Source organism: Canis lupus, chromosome 1, assembly GCF_011100685.1.
Source record: "Canis lupus familiaris isolate Mischka breed German Shepherd chromosome 1, alternate assembly UU_Cfam_GSD_1.0, whole genome shotgun sequence".
Taxonomy (NCBI): Eukaryota; Metazoa; Chordata; class Mammalia; order Carnivora; family Canidae; genus Canis; species Canis lupus.
Window position 1 is genome coordinate 45456088 of NC_049222.1, and position 17154 is coordinate 45473241.

Sequence of the window (17154 nt, forward strand, 5' to 3'; positions counted from 1 at the left end):
TGGAATGCACAGGTGTCACACGCATGCGCTGTGGCCCTCTCCCTCGAGAGTTGCACACGCTGGCTTCTCTGCCCATCGGCTGGGGAAGCTGCGCCCCTGGGCCATGCCCTCCATGTGCCCCTCCACCTCTGTCCTAGATGCCCTGTGCTCCCCCTTCCTCCTCCTGGTCTTACCCCTTTTTCTGCCCTCCCCCAGCCCCTCCTTACACTCTCACAGGCGGTCAAAGTTCCCGTCTTGGGGGCCAGTGCTCCATCCTCAGCACCTGGAGCAGAGCCTGGCTCAGAGAAGAGGCTCCGTTAAGAGAGGTGAAGTGATTTTCCTGGCCTGTCCTTCAGGGAATTCAGAGGACATTCAGTCTTCTATACTTTTAAAAAAAAAAAAAAAATTAAAACTTGGCAAGCTGAACTCCCTGTATAAATGTTAGCTTTCATTGATCCCTTGTACTGTGGTGAGTATAGTATTTGCACATTTTACTTCATTGACTTGTAAGGACACTATAAAACATGCTCCCTGCTTTCCAGGTGAGCCCACTGAGTCGGGGGTGGGTGGGGGTCAAGGCCACACAGCTGGGAACCAACACGGCCAGCTGGGCTTGTACCTCCAAGACTGTGTGCTTGTCTCCTGTCTTGGAAAAAGTAACCGTTTCAGGAATCTTGGTCCAGCGTGTGTCCTGAGACCCTTGGTGTGAGCTTTGCACGTACACTTGGGTAGTGAAAAGGGGCTCGGGTGATGGGCTGCCCCGCTTGGGGGACACGCTCCCCTGTCTTTAATGCCACCATGACTCGCAGCTTGTCCTCCTCTGTCAGGCGTGTACGTAGCAGGTGGCAGGGATTGCCATGGTGCGGTCAGGATCACCCAGCGCCGCCGCCGACCCCTGCTCTCCGCTGAGGGCCAGGCCCCGCCTTTGGCTCCCGCCCGCCTCGCTTCTCTGCCCGGCCCTCTGGCCACGGCTGCACTGGCCTCCAGGTCCTGGCACGCTCTGTGCTCCCTCCAGCCCCAGACCGCGCTTGGTGTAGACAACTCGTTCATCCTCGAGTGCCCGGTGTCAGTGTGAGCGGCTCAGAGCAGGGTAGGTCTCTGTTCTGTCCACAGGACCCCACATTTCGGGTGCCGATCATCTTGAATTACTTGCTCAGAGCTTGTCTTCCCAGCCAAACTCGGGGCACCGTGAGCGGAGGAATTGTGTCAGTCTGTTCATCACTGTGTCCATAGAAACAGAACACTTTGAGCCTCTTCAACCTCAAATTATTTTTTTTTTAAGTGACAGGAAAGGAGTCCATTTATGAAAAATATTAAAAAATTAAGCCACTGGAAAAAGAGGAAATTCAAATGAGCCAAAGGATAAAAATATCTCGGTTAACACTGCATTTGTGATATATATCATACTATTTTTAGAAAAGCTGTGCGTGTATGTTCATATGTGGTGAAGATGCATAAAGCACACACCTCCTCACCTTCCTGGTAAATTGTGGTCTTCTCTGGTCGGCAGCCACACATCTGTCCCGCCGCTGGTAACTGTCGTGTGTGTTCAGAACGTTTCTGTGCTCCGACTTGTTACATTCATCTTTATGTTTCAGTGTAAAATAAAGGCTCTCCTGTGTCATAAGCTCACATTTACTTTTACGGTTTCCGTTCCCCTTCTGCTTTTGGAAATAGAACTCTTTGGTCTAGAAAACACAGTATGAGTGTCGTCTCGTCCTTTTTGTACCCTTTTGATAAATGTAAAAACCTATTTCCCTAGAGTTTTCCATCCAGGGATTGTATCACTAAGACAAGTGGTCCCCCAGATATAAATTTCATTGATCACCGTGAATGTTTTTTAACTTCCACCCAGCCCTGCCAGGGTGCTGAGCACTGCCCCCTCCTAGCGTCCCAAGAACCTCTGGGCGGCAGGCAGGCTGTGGTGCTGCCAGCTGCAAGCCTGGAATGGAGTTTAGCCACCGGCCGGGCAGGACACCGTCCACCCTTGCTGCCCATGGATGAAGCCCATCTCTGCTCAGTAGCCTTCCGGGGAAGTCACCTAGCCCTGTGCACTCCTTCTGGATTCCTGTTGCCGCGGCCACTTGGGATAATATTAGATCTTTCTGTAAGTTAGTCAGTGACTTTGATGTAGTGCAAAGTAGATTGAGAAGTCCTTTGTACAATTTTTAGATAGTTTTTTTTTTTTTTAAACTAAGGAATTTTCTGACAACTAATTTGCTAGGATGTGACAGCTGACACCATAGTTGCATGCAGATTAGTCAGTCATACAGGCTTCTCGTAGCTTCCAGATGATGAGCCACAGAGGTTTTAAGTGCACAGTGTGAGAACACGCACCATGGAAACTGCACCCTTTCAGGGCTAGAGTGTCCTTGAAGATAAGTGTCCATTTGCCCAGAGTCTAAAGCTTTTTCCTTTTTCCCCCGCAACATTCTTTTTAGGGATAATAGAAGTAGTAGAAACCTAGTTCTTCTGCTTTGCATGCTGGTATAATGAAACCCTGTGACCGTGAACCAGACTAGCACTCGATCCACAGCGATGGCTCAGTCTCAGCTGGTCTGCGTGACGGAGGGAGACGAGGACGTGGTGGCAGTTAGGGATCCGCCAGACTGACTACATGTTGTCAGAGGACCAGTTACCCAAGCAGTATGAGGGTATCTTTCCTGCTAGCTCTGCTGTTGGCCAAGACCATTAAAGATCTTCCCCCGAAGTTAACATCAGTTTCCCCTAAGTTAACATCTGTTTCCTCTCAACCAGGGAGTGAAAGGAGCACACGCTGCAAATGCTGTCATTTACCTTTAAGTATCTCCCTGTGAAATAGAACTCCAAATTATGCAGAGCTTTTCAGCTTTTTTTTTCTTAGCCTGCAAGTATTTGGGGCCCAAGCAGTACAAACAGAGAAGTCTATAGTACCTGGTGTCCCTACACGAGGACTCTGGGCTGTAGGTGGAGCCAGGAAAGCTGGGGCCAGACTGGGCTGATGACAGGTGCAGGGCTGCCAGTGGCCGCGATGATCCATGGAGTAGCAAGATCTCAGTCATCATTCCTGAATAGTGCTAGATAATGTGATATATTTATCTCAGTGTGATTTTTTTTTCTCTTAAGATCCAAATCCTAGGGCAAAATTGAAAAGCCTCGGGTAGCCGTAACTCTAAATAAGAGCACAGTAAACATCAAAGTTGTCACAGTCAGGGCATCGAATTTTATTAATTCAAGCTAGGAAGAAGGTGGCATGACACCTTTCTGATGAGAGTATTGCACTGAACCAGGGTTAGCAGGGCATCTCAGACCCTGTTTGAGGAGGCTCTGCCCCCGCATTCCTCCAGACGGACTCTGGGGCAAGGTGCTTGACCATCCTGAGTTGTTTTGTTGCCACTCCTGAGAGATGGGGCTCCTGGAAGAAAGACACATTTCAGCTCTTGTATAAGGAAGCAGAAAGGTCTCCTTGGCCATACATTTAAAACTGCAAAACCAAAAGTAACTTTCAGATATCTGTTCTCCCCCGGCTTTATCCAGATACGGTTGACAAAACCGTATCTTTAAAATGTACAACTTGTTGATTTGTTATACAAATACATTGTGAAATAGTTACCACGGTCAGTTAATGAACATACTTACCCATCACCTCACATAGGTTTGTGGGTTTTTTTGTTTGTTTGTTTTGTTTTTGTGGTGAGAGCACTTAAGTGCTTTGATGCCCAGGTACTCAGTGAGATGTTCCTCATCTGTAAATAAGATCAAATCATTTTGAAGCAGAGATTAGCCAGCCTTAGTATAAGCTTAAAAACCTGAAAAATTTTGTTTTGCTCAGTATCACTGCTGTATCCTTACAACATAGTTTTAGGGAAAACTGTTTTCATTTAATTTTTAAAAGGAATTCATAAAAAATATTTGTTTTGTTTTCTCCCATAAAAAATGATGCCCATAGTGAACCCAAGATTATTAGCACTGAACCTACGAACTGCAAAATACTGATCTGAGGTGTGCATTTGAAGCTGGGGTGTTCTTTCCTCCATGTAGGCAAAGACTATTGAGCTACAGAATCCACAAGCATCCCCAGCCCTGACTTGCAACCACCTATCTATATTGCTTTTAAAGCAGCATTTCTGCGTTGGGGTTGGGGGGATGGTACACATTCCAGGTGCAGTTGTCTGCAGATGTGTGGGAGCTACATATGCTTCTCCAAGCAGAGGTGGCCTCCAGGGCCTGGTGGCGGCATCCCTAGGGCACCTGGAGTGTGTTTGGATTCTGTTATGTCCTGACCACAAGGGCAGAGGCAGGGGAGCACATCTGCTTTGCCTCGTGCTCTACCAGATTCCCCGGGAGGGGCGGGTGCCCCACAGAGCTAGACAGGAGATGGTCCTGTGCCATCACAGCCCCCCATCCCCCTGCCACATTTCTTGACCCCTCATCTGTTAGTCTCGGTTATAATAAGGATTACATGCCAGCAGATTTTGGAGAACACTTGCTGTGTCCATCTGGCATACAGCAGGTACTCAGCAAATGCGAGTACCTTCCCTTTTATTCTTGACCCAGTTGGTAATTTGAGGGGTTATTTGATGCTTCTCTTCCATCAATAAGGAAGTCGACTGAGAAATGAGCCAGGATCATGCGGACGACTGCGGGGAGAGCTGGGATAGAACTCTGGTCCTCTGCATCTTGCCTGTGCTTCTCACCCCATCGCTGTTTTGGGTGTGAAAACAGCCCAACCAGTCACTGTTCCTAGAAGTTGCTTCTCAGACACACCCAGAATTCTACCTTTAACAGTTCAGCGTTGAGGACTGTTGCTAAGAATGGAGAAACTGCAACGTAACCACCTAAGCAACTCTTGCAGATACAAGGTGGAAACACCTTTAGGTTAGTCTCCTTTTAGAGTGCCTGCCTCCTGCTCACCACCTCCCTCAGATAGTAGCTAAGCTGCTCTGCCTGAGAAAGGTGACTTTGTCGCACTTGAGCACTTCATTTTGGTATCTTAAAAAGTACATTTGCTACCAAAATCTCCACTAATGTTCACTTTTCCCAGTTAATCTTACCAAAAGTGTTCTTAAAATGAATTCTGGTTTTCTAAAATGGCAAGATACTTTATTTTTAAAAATCTCGTTATTTTAACACTGCATTGTTAGGTGTGATTTTTGACATCCCAGCAAGGCAAAGCTGTAAGCTCACCAGCTGCCATTAACTTATGGTACATTTTGTCAGATCTTATTTTGTGCAGTATATGTGAGCTTAATATAGATTCTATAGCCCTGGAGGCTGTTGTTTTTCAGAATTGCAAAATTATATTGTCTGAGCTTGTGGTGCAAATACCAGGATAGAGATTTCAAATAAGTGAGTGTGGAGTCTCAGTATTATTATCTGGGGTTGTTTAGCTCAGTTCGTAGAGCGCTGGACCCGGACTACGAGGGCCACTGTGGGTATGATTCTATCTACTACTTCCTCTGTTTCCTGGGCTCAGACCGCATACCTTTTACGCGGCCGTCCTTCACTGCAGACCCTGGGGACAGCGTGGTCGGGCTGAAGGCAGCCCTGCCTCTGGGAAGGTGGAGATCGCTCACTGTACTGATGGGTAGAACAGCAGTTCTCACATGGGTCACACATTAGCCTCACTTGGGAAGCTTTTAAAAAGTAATCATAGCTTGGGCCCTATAGATCCTGATTGAGTGGGTCAAGCCATGGGTATTTTTTAAAGCTCCTGAAACAGCTTAACGTGTAGCCAGGGTTGAGATCCAGTGGAAAGGAGGAGCACAGAATTTGGAGTGGTTTGGTTGTATTCCTTAATGCTGCTTTAGGATGCTCCCATCCTGGAAGAGAGGAAAGCTGCCTTTTGCCTGCACTGTTCTGTTTGGCTTTTATTATATGTCATTAGGCTTTGAGGGCATGGCTGAACAGTGTTGGGATTTCTTCAGTAATGAATCATAAGATTTGGATGTTTTAAACATGGAATGAGACATTTTTGATAAATCAAGATGCATTTCGATTGAGCCTTAAGATCCACATCTGTTTTCTTATTTTTTGAAAGTTTACCCAGAATGAATGTCTTCTGACAGGCGTTACCAGAAATATGCTTGTGTTCACAGTTAATGAATAAAAATGTGGATAATGCATATATTAGAGGAGAATCATTAGTACTTTCTCATCCTTTGAACTGTTTTGGAAGTAAATTATTTTTTATTATCTGTGTCTGTTCATCTAGCTGAAAGCTTAGTATGTAGTATATGACTGATTGAACTTTTGCACCAAGATTTATGTGAAAACAAAAGAGAAACAGGGATATTTAAAGAGCCCCAAGATCTGGAAGTTCTCATCACAGACATCTGGCTGGGGGAGGAGGCTCGCTTTCACTCCCCTGAGTTGGGTTCTTTATATTACGATGCTCTTTCCCCACTGTACTTCTGGCTCATTCTGTGGCTCTCCCTGGGAACACATGTCCTTTCCAGGACCATGATATGACTCCTTCCCGAAGCCTCCCAACACAATGAAGTGGCTGCTGTTGGTTTACTGCGTCTTACCTCTTTTGGATCTGTTCCACATGAGCTTGGGTTGGTTTCCAGAGTGCCTATGGTGGTGCTCCAGTATCTCTTACCTTGGCAAGTATATTATCTCCTCACACAGGAACTATTATCTCTTCTTTTTTGGAGCTAGAAGAGGCCCCCACTTGAGACCACTGAACTAAAAGGTTAGCCAGAAGATCAGTGTTGAGGGTGGAACAGAGAGGAAGACAAGAAGGGAGGGCAGCAGCGTCCTGTTTTTGCTTTGAGGCTTCTAATTTGTCAGGTGTCTGCTTTCATAATAAGGGTGCATCAGACCACTGTGGTCGACCAGCATGCTCATGTGAGTTGTTCACGCTATGAAGCATTCCCAAGAAGCTGGATGGAGCGTTAAGAGATGGTTGTGGTGTGTTCAGCTTTTTACTGCAGCCAGAGTGTAGAGATCAGGCCCGAAGGCAGTGACAGGGAAAGGCACGGCCCCTGCCCATGGCAGGCTTACACACTGGTGGGTGGTCGGAAGGGCTGGAGCTTGTTTGGGCGTGGGACGGAAGGAGAAAGGTTAAGTAAAAAGACACTGAGCATAATCTGATGACGCACCAGGCACTTGGGAAACCTACAGGAGGAGACACACCTGAGACTTGCAACCACCGGCCTCAGGCAGGACCGTACAGACGGGCTCCCCTTGAGAAGACTGTTTCAGTCTACATAGGAACTTACTCTGAAGGCCGTCAGTCCCGGGGGCCGCCAGTAGGCGGGGTGACAGCCACTCTTCTTGTCCCTCAGTCTGTGTGATTTCATTCCCACTGTCATGGTGAAGTTCCCACGAAGCCCATTTATCCCTCCTCTCTGGTAGTCACTGCCTTTGCTGTGTCACCTGCTGCCCTGTGGGCCCTCCCCAGGGGCCCTGCACCCCACAAGATAGGGGGTATGACCCTACCTTCACCCCCATCCCTGGGACGCACAGCAGCTCTAACCTTTCCACTGCCATTCTGCTGCCTGGCGCGAGACTGAAGAACTGCAAGCCCCTGGTGGCCTCGCCATCCGAAAATCCTTGGGGTGCCACGCCACTCTGGAGGCTCCCAGGGCTGTTCTGTACGGGAGGCTCCTCAGTGTGCTCTTAGGAAGCCTCAAGCTTGGTTTCAGAGCACCCTCAAACCGATGGCTAGTCCCATACGTTGTTTTTTAGTTTCAGTACGTAAGAACCATCTCTCAGCTCTTAGGACAACAAAAGACAAAGCATTATGTGTCCGCACTGAGCTCATATCTTTACTACCGTTATCTTAAATGACAGCCAGACTCTTCTGACACGACTGAGACCACTTGCCCTTGATTTTTGCCCCTGTGAGGCTGCTGAGAGGGTGCTGGGCAAGGGTAAATTAAACACTGGCTGGCTGATAATAATGGAGCACGTCCTGTACGTTATTTTCCCCGTCTCGCTGTCTCTCAGAGTGCAGAGCAGATCACCGTGCTGTGTAGGAGTTTCAACGACACGCAGAGTAACGGCATGGAAGGGCCTAGGGGGACTCGGGACCCACCTCCGAGGCCACTGGCTCGCCACCTCTCTGATGCAGATCGCCTCCGGAAAGTCATCCAGGAGCTGATGGACACGGAGAAGTCCTACGTGAAGGTAACGGGAGACGGCGCGCGTTCTTGCCTGCTCGGTCTCCCTGTGGTGGCCAGCTGTGTGTCGGCAGGGGTCCCCAGGCCACATCTGCCCAGAACACCAGCTCATGGTGGAGCTGCCCTTGAAGTGTGGATTGCTGCCCAAGAGGGTGACAGGGCGGACGAGCTGAGAGGACTTGGGGAAGAATTCGATTCTCCGCTCATGTTGTTACCAAGGCAGCTTTCGCTATGGAAACAGATGTTCTGGTTTGTCATCTGCAGTCCGTGGGAAGGGAGTCTGTGCTGTGGGAAGAGAGGGCTGGGGGTAACTTTAGGGGATGAGGCCCCGGGGAGCAGCTTGCTCACAAGCAGCCATCGGTGTGGCCCCCAGACCTGCCTGGTGGAGGTCGCCACGTAGGACAGGTCCCACACAGGGCCGCTCCCACCCCGGCACGGAGCGGTAGGTGCCAAGAATCTTCGGTACCCGGAGAATTCACTTACTTTTCTCTGAGGCCCCCAGTGAGTAGTTGGAGAGATTCTGTGGCAAACACTGGCACCTGGGAAGGAGGAGAGTTGTTCTGTGTAAGTGTCTGCTGGAGCCTGGCGCTACCGTAGCCCCTGGCTGGCCAGTCGCTGGGAGCATGGCACAGGCGGTGGGCTGAGAATCCCCCGTGCTCCGCCTCAGTGGGGTGCTGCGGCCTTGGGCGGTGCCCTCCAACTCCCTCTCACCGGTGTGCCCTTGTTCCAGCATGCCTGCGCGTGCGCACACACACATGCACGCACAGCTATCAGCTTTCTCCACAGGGCAGATCTGAGCTTCCCCTTTCATTAACGTTACTGCCGTTTTATCCGGACTCGGCCAAAGGCCTGTTCACAGGTAGCCCAGGAGAACTCCGCAGAGCTCCTCCTTTTGATCCCATAGGGGAGAAGGAAAAGCTATAGAGTGGACTGCTGAATTTCAAATCCCATTATGTCTCGTCCCGTATCTAATGTGGGGAGATGACATGAACATCAGGGAGTGCAGACTAGATTTCTGGATCACTCTGTGATCACGATGGCTTTCCCGAAGCCCCTTTGTGTGTCGTGCGGTTTGAGGCTTTGGAGACCCTCTGACCTTTTGAGGGAGGGTGTTCATGAGCTTTCACCCACTGAGTCGAGGGCGGAGTGCAGTTTCTGTTGCTGCTGTCAATGCTCTGTTTTACTGTTGGGCCCCAGTGCACCGGGAGGGTTGTCGCACTGAGATGCTGGTGGAGTGTCAAGGTGGATGTTCTGGGTGAGCTACACAAAGAGGACCCTTCTCTCTGCAAGAAACCTGCATTTGTTTTCTTAGGGCTGCAGCTGTCTGGCGCCGCGGCTCAGAGCCCCCCTGCTCTTGGTGTAAGTCCTCCTGAGCAGCACCAGCCGGCACGAGGAATGAGGGCAGCCCGTCACTGTCTGACCAAATAACCAGCACCGGGTGCCTATTGTGATTCACACACACATACCATTTTTATTTTGTAATTTCTTTTTGTGGCTGACGTTTAACACGGGATTTTTACTTCTTGTTCATCTAACCTTGATCCCTGCATGCAACTTGGAATTTTCAGCATTGGTGTGTTCCCTGAAATACAGTTCAGTAACTTCTCACATCTCCCTGCTCTGAGGCGGTTGCTGTGGAAGATGGTGAGGGAGGGAAGGCCAGGGAGCTGTTCACTGTGACACAGTAAAAGGCATCACAGGCCTGTCCACTGGCTCCCAGGACCTATGCCATAAGGTTCTGGAGGCTTCGGGCTCTTACAGAGCTCTTCAGGTCTCCACTGTAAATGAGGGAGCAAAGTAGTGGACTTTGTAATCAATTACAGCGTTTTCATACTTAAAATTCTTCAGAATAAATGAAACAAAAAATCTTTCCTATTACAAAATTATATACTGGTCTTAGCTTCAAATTATTACATAAACCCATTATCTAAAGAGTTTTATAAACGCAGTCTACTCCCACTATTTTATACTGTTGGAGCCCAGTTTACTGGAGACTCAAATATGGCCTAGATTATAAATTATGACTGCATTTAATCTTTGAAAATTTTTCCTTGTATTCAAATATGGGAGTTTGAAATTCTGCTAACGTGCCAACCCCAAAGTTGAAGAGCTTCCCAGATCTTGTCCTGTCCCTCTCAGCTCCACGGTGGGGCTGTCACCATGCTCCCTGATGCACAGGAGGCGGCGAGGTGAGCTGGTCACGCCCGACAGGGGTGCCTCGCCAGAACTCCCCTTCTCCGCAGGCAGGTGGATGTTCCCGCTGCACTTGTCCACAGAAAGAGGCAGGCTCTGCCACCAGGCTGTCTAAGCAGAATCGGTGGTCCAGCTGCTGAGTGCACTGTGGTATTAGCCTCTGTGAATTCCATCAGAAATAATAGCAACCACTTTTAGGGTCATGAATTTTAACAAGACTTGAAATCCATCGTTCCCAGTGGGAGTCTGGAGCTGTGGTCAGGGTTGCTGGAAATTCTTGGATATTTTGGAGACACGCACGATGAAGAATCTTTTCTTCCATCTTTCAGGATCTGAGCTGCCTCTTTGAATTATACCTGGAGCCACTTCAAAATGAGACCTTTCTCACCCAAGATGAGGTAATCGGTCCCCTTCCCCCTATCTGCTAACACACACGTTAGTCTCTGTTTGTCCTTTAGTGGGTCTTCTCCCCAGAGGTTTTATCTGCTGATCCCCAAAAAACATCCAGGACTTCTGGATCATCAGAGGGACTCAGGCATGGCCTCCTTCAAACCCTTTTTAATGTGGCCTCTGCAGCAGCAAGAGTTTACCCATGCAAGATACTCGATGTCCTTTTTTAAGAGGAAGGTGTGGTCAAAAGTTATTCTTTAATTCATGACTTGACAATGTTAAATATCAGGAATTAGATCTTTTCTGCTGACTTCCATTTTTCAACAATTTGAATCCCAAAAAACGACCCATTTATAAAGTTATTTTAGAATTCCCAGAACCAGAGCTATAAAAACTCTGTGTATAAACTATGTCTCGGAGTGAACATGCTGCCTTCTTTCAAGGATTTAGTTCTGTCTGCTTCTTGGTAAACAATTTGGGATTAGTCTGTGCCTCTGGGATTAAAGTGTTCTCTGGGTCTTCATTGCTGATGTCCTCTTTTCAATCCTGGCCTTCATATAGATGGAGTCACTTTTTGGAAGTTTGCCAGAGATGCTTGAATTTCAAAAGGTGTTTCTAGAGACTCTGGAGGATGGGCTTTCAGCATCATCTGACTTTAATATCCTCGAGACTCCTTCACAGTTCAGAGTAAGTATTTTGGACTTGAGTTTAAAGCAAAAAGAGGTGGATAGAGTACAGAACTTTCCCTTGAAAGAGAAATTGCTGTCCCTTGCCTATTAACAAGGTAAATTCAGTGCTTTCATTGCACAGTTTTCCTCTGCCAGGCGGTAAAAGAAGGCTGCATTTTTATCTTGAGTGGTTCTGGTAATCAGATGTCTGGGTGGCACAACTTACGTAGAGTCTGCTTGGTGGTTGACCATGTCCACCACACTTTGCTCAGATCTACTGAAGGGTGTGTAGGGAGTTTGCTTCCGAAGCAGGAGCACCTACCCCTGCATCTAATCTTTCACCTTCATGGTCACATAAGGCTGGGATGCAAAACCTAGGTCAGTGGTTCTTCTACGGAGCCCAGTCTCCAGTGTGAGCACCAGTGACTGGTGAGGAGCCCCTTCAGGGAATCAGATGCAAGACAGAAGAAAGAGGACAGGGCAGTGTGCAGACAGAAGCATTTGTCCCGAGTAACGCAGAGTTGGCTTGATTAATTATCCTCTCACATCATCCATATCCCACTTTGTCAGATGTATTTTTGTAGAACTTTCGTTCTTGTCCTTTGATTGCCCGTGGTGTCAGTAGGCTCTGCTGCCAGAAAGCTTTCAATCAAACTAAAGATCTGCTCAGGGAATGCCAGGCTGTTCTCCGTCTGCTGTGAAAATGGGGCAGTCCTGGGTTTATTTCATTTGGTGATTTCTCTGAGGCATTAGTGCTCTGGTATCTGAAAGACAGATGCCATGGATGCACCAAAGCAGTCAGATGCCATGCCGGAGCCAGCAGACATTGATTAAACCATCTCCAATGTGACTTTTCCCTCCCCTTCTAGAAATTACTGTTTTCCCTTGGAGGCTCTTTCCTTTATTACGCGGACCATTTTAAACTGTACAGCGGATTCTGTGCTAATCATATTAAAGTACAGAAGGTTCTAGAGCGAGGTAAGTTGTTCATACCTTTTAGCTATGCTTTTTTAAAAACTATTAACCGTGAATTTGCATTTAATAGATAGAGATAAGTGCAGTTTAATGGATCATGTTCCATTCTTTACCTTTAAATTAACAGACATTAAAAGGGCAAATTCTCAGTTTATTTCAGTTTATTGGTAACAGTGAACATGTGTCCTAAGAGCAGAGATGTTTCTCTGCCATGTGTCACTTTGCTGTTAAATTACCTCTGGATTCTTTTTTTTTTTTTTTTTTTCTCCCATATTCCTTGATCTAAACACTGGGAACCACCAACCACTGGAAGAGGACAGGAAAGAATGTATGCCGTTTTCTTCCTTTCTCGTTAACCTTCGTAGGCTTGGGGAGCCACTGTGAACTGAAGCAGTGTATTAACTAAAGTTAAGGTCTTTTTGAGGAAGCCAGGAAAACACTCAGCAGCCCACATCCTGTCCCCGAAGTACTTTTCATCTCTCTACATTTTTATCGTTTATTTTATTGGCTTTTTAACAGAAGCCTTTATTTTTTTGAAGCCCAGGCAGTCCTATGTGGTTGACCTCGTTACTCTCCCCTTTAGTGCCAATGCCAGACGTTACTCTGTGGGGCTGAGAGAGGTGCCTGGGTGCCGGAGGCCCCGTGCCGTGGGTTGGTTCAGGCACAGGGCCAGTGCATCATGCCGCCTGAGCTTTCAGGAATGGGCTGGTCAGTTGGCCCAGCTGGGGAAGTGCATTTGAAGATGTGATGGCAGCCATGACCTTGTTCAGGTCCACGCATACTGTAGGGAGTTTGGGGCCACCATCACCCTCACTGTGGTGGTTCAGTCTATTCCTGTAATGCCCACACCAGGAATGTTGGTTCACCTGATGCCATTCTGTTACTGGAGACTTCTTTCTGTTGCCCACACCTCTGAGATTCAAATTCTCAAATTTGTGTGTCTCGGAAGTTTTTCTATCCATTGTAATTCTCACCTGTGGTGGCAGAGGTAAGAGGGAGAATCAGCGATGTAGGCACAGGACTGAAGGTTGGGAGCAGCGGTGATGCGGTGTGCACAGAGAGCAGACACACAAGTGCAGGTCCTCAGAGTTTCAGGGAGGCTTGACATTGGAAGGTGTCTTAGGGAAATACATGTACTCCTGTTGACGTTCATCTGAACTGTCTCCAGAAAAGGTTACCAGGTCCCCTGCGTTCCCTTATGGGAACCAGGGAACAAGACAGGAACCTCCTGAAGCCTGAACTATTACAATGTCATACATTTCTTGGATAAAGATGACTTCCCCCAGGGCTTGGATGCCTTCTTTAGAACTACAGATGGCCTCATGCAGTTCACTCCCATTATGATTTGCCAGCTCTCTCGAAGCCAGGGAACCAGGGCTCTCTTCTGTGACAGTGGCAAATGTTTAGGGAGACGTCTGTATTTGAACTTTTTAAATTACATCAACAGGGCGGTAGCAGCCAAGGTAAATTCCAAGCCCCTTCCCCTGCTGTCATTATACACTTCTAAGTGGCATCGTCCAATAGGGTCTGAAGGTTGCCCTTCAGTGTTTCTTTCTCAAAATCAGGGAACAGTCTCTCTGCGGTACCATGGAAGGCATGTAAAGTTTATCCCAACACTCAGAGCATTTAGCCAGTTCCACTGATGCATCTCTGCCATTTGGTTGAAATCTGGATCTTTACAGTATTGTAGAAGAGCAGGCTCAAAGTTAAGAATGGAGTCTTAAAGTGCTTTAAGTGAACAAATGCCAGCCAAAATCCATCTCCTCTACTTACTTAAAAAGAGATCTGACTCCATCGGCATTTCCTTCCAGGAACACCTTCTTACTGACAATATGCCATAAAATTAAAGCCTATCAATCCTTTGCTCAGTTCTGAACTCAGTTCTGAAGGATCATCTCACCATCCACTTTGTCTGGTGGTCACATTCAAAATGGTACTGCATCTCCTAGAAATTGTAGATTTTTGCCTTTGTGACAAAACCCCAAATAGGGGTGTAATTTCATTCAAATTGGCTGAATTACAAATGGCTGGTCAACCATTGTCAGCAAGTGGAATCCAAAGCAGCAACTGGTACCCCCAATAGCACTCTCAAAACTAGAAGGGGTTGGGTTCCTGTGTGCCTCCTTCATAATGTCAGACACTGGACACAGGTAGATTTCCCTGCCCGTAGAGGTCTGAAGGTCACATCTGGTGGCACTAGATGGCTCAGAGCCATGGAGGTGAAGGCTAGAGTGCTTATCAATTTATTTTAAAAGGAAATAAGTCCCTAAGCGTATAGAATAAATTAATCTGTGGGAGGACAGTAGGGAAAAAATACTAGTTTATTTTGCTATATGATTGTTTTGAAGGGTAGGTGTAGGGTCTGGATAATACTCTTCTGTGGCTTTCTAAATTGGCTGAAGCTCACTTTTTAGGCGCCTCTAACAATGTCTCATGGGTTTGCATGTGAATCTGCCTTTAAAGTCAGACATTTCTACATTTCAACTTGGTGTTCCTCTTTAGTGTACAGACTATACTGTGTAGACAGCGTAGTAAGCTCCTTTTTTTCATGGGATTTGCCACAGGCTGTGATGCTGAATCCATGTTGACAGCTGGGTGCTTGACCCACTTAAGTATTTGGGTTTTTATAAAGAACAGGCATTAGCAACACTGCAGAAGTGGATGATCTATGACTCCATTAAAAACTAAATGAAGTAGGGTTTAATTCATCCTGCTGTGCTCTTCTAAGGGTCTTTTATCCACCTGCTTGTAGCTAAAACTGATAAAGCCTTCAAGGCTTTTCTGGATGCCCGGAATCCTACCAAGCAGCATTCCTCCACACTGGAGTCCTACCTCATCAAGCCAGTTCAGAGAGTGCTCAAGTACCCTCTGCTGCTCAAGGAGCTCGTGTCGCTGACGGACCACGAGAGTGAGGAGCACTATCACCTGACAGGTAAGAAAACTTTCTGCAGACTGAATGTGACAGCCGCCAAGTCTACGGGACCCTTCTTCTCTAGAGCCCCTTCCTCCTTTCACATTCTCAGATGTTCCTCAGTACTGTGATTATTAAGCTTAGATATGATTTTACTCTGTGAAAATAGCTCTACGGCCATCACTTTAGGTGGGCAGAGTTCTTTGGCAAAATTTTGTCTTTGGAGTAGCTCCAAGCCACCCCTCTGGAGGGATGGTTCCATTTTCATTTTTCAAAGTACGTATTTGAGCTCAGTGATTTGAAATCCATTACTTTGGGTCTCGGTTAGCAGAACTGTCCTGCCAGAACTGACATGGGGCCTCTTTCCCTACCACCTTGTGAGTTTTTGTGTTGCCTGCTGCCCAGTGCTGCTGATCAAATCCATTGGGTGAGGCTCCACCTTGTGGGGATTTCAGAGCAGAGCCCAGCTCCACAACCCAACTCCTAGTAACAGGTTATGCTTTACAGCCGATGCTGTAACCTCAGAAATTACTGGCCTAAGATACAATTTATCAAATACACAAAGCTCCTCAATTTGATAGTAAGTAGAGTATCCTTTAAAGAGCTGTTGTGTTTGCATGAGAGAGATATAGTGATTTGTCTTCTACATGTGAAAACTAGGTGGTCTGGTAATTATTACCTGTAATAAAATACCTGGGTAGAGTAACAAATTTATTAATAAGTATTAGTATTACTAAATAACCAACAGTGAAAAGGATGTCAAACTGGCTCCTTTTTCTATGACAAGCATACTTTCATAATAAGTAACAATTTTTTAACATGGAATTTAAATTCTACAAATAAATGCTACAAATTATGATTAATATTCAAACAATGTGTGAAAATGTCCTTTTTCATTAAGATGATGTTTAAGTGGGTCAAGAACTGCCTTCCAAACTTCCCTCCAAACTGAACTAAAATACTGAATCAAGAGGACGAAATACGAAAAATACTAAATTTATAGGTAACCTGAAATTTTGCTTTTTGACTTTGCCAAAATCATTTGTCTCTAGCACACCCAAGTAGAAAATTATAAATAAGCACCATGTATAAATGCAAACAGTTGCTCTGGTCATTTGGGGCATTTACAGAGATATTGGTAAGTTCTTGCTAACAAAGTGTTGTAGTTCACAGCTGGCCCAGAAGAGAGGCAGAATTTAAGGGTAGGTATCCCACTGGCCAGTCAGTCTTGGCTCCACTTATTTCTCTCTTCAGATGTCTGGCAAAATACCTAACCCTTCTGCATCTCAGTTTCCTCATCTGCGAAATGGGATTGATTACAGTTCCTACAGTCATTGAGTTACTGTGGGGATGAAATGACGAACATAAACCACCTGCCATAGAATCTGCCGAATAGAAGGTGCTTGATCAGCGTTAGCTGTTATTATAAGTGATACTTTTTACCTCTGTTTTGCCTCATTTAAAAGAGAACTGGAGGTGGGAGATCATTCTGCTGTTCTTCATCATAATGACTGGAGTACACTAGGCTGCTGGGCTGCAGCGGAGTATGGTGCTTCTGTTAGTAAGAACTGGTCTTGAATCCTGAGCTGCTTCATTACTGCTGTTGGTAGGACTTAAACAAAATTTATAAAATAATTTCATATTTTTCAGAAGCACTAAAGGCAATGGAAAAAGTAGCGAGCCACATCAATGAGATGCAGAAGATCTACGAGGATTATGGGACTGTGTTTGACCAGCTAGTGGCAGAGCAAAGTGGAACAGAGAAGGAGGTCAGCAGAACTTCTAGATTCTGAGAGGCTTACTGCATTTGCTCACTGGATCTATAGGTGACCTCCAGACTAGGCTGCCGTGTTCTGGCTCTTCTAGAGGATAATATGCCTTTTTTTTTTTTTTTTTAAATCTTAATGCTTGCAATAAACCACACCATTTA

At 46.6% G+C, this 17154-nt stretch overlaps 1 protein-coding gene across 9 annotated transcripts in view; it reads left to right on the forward strand.

Annotated features, from left to right (window-relative positions):
- Positions 1-17154, forward strand: part of TIAM2 (TIAM Rac1 associated GEF 2) — a 122003-nt gene that overhangs the window by 98429 nt on the left and 6420 nt on the right. For all 9 annotated transcript variants that reach the window (XM_038526405.1, XM_038526396.1, XM_038526397.1 and 6 more), the window contains 6 exons: positions 7915-8094; positions 10610-10678; positions 11232-11357; positions 12208-12316; positions 15066-15245; positions 16875-16993. In XM_038526405.1, the coding sequence (XP_038382333.1) occupies positions 7915-8094; positions 10610-10678; positions 11232-11357; positions 12208-12316; positions 15066-15245; positions 16875-16993 (783 nt within the window). The remainder of the gene's footprint in view (positions 1-7914; positions 8095-10609; positions 10679-11231; positions 11358-12207; positions 12317-15065; positions 15246-16874; positions 16994-17154) is intronic.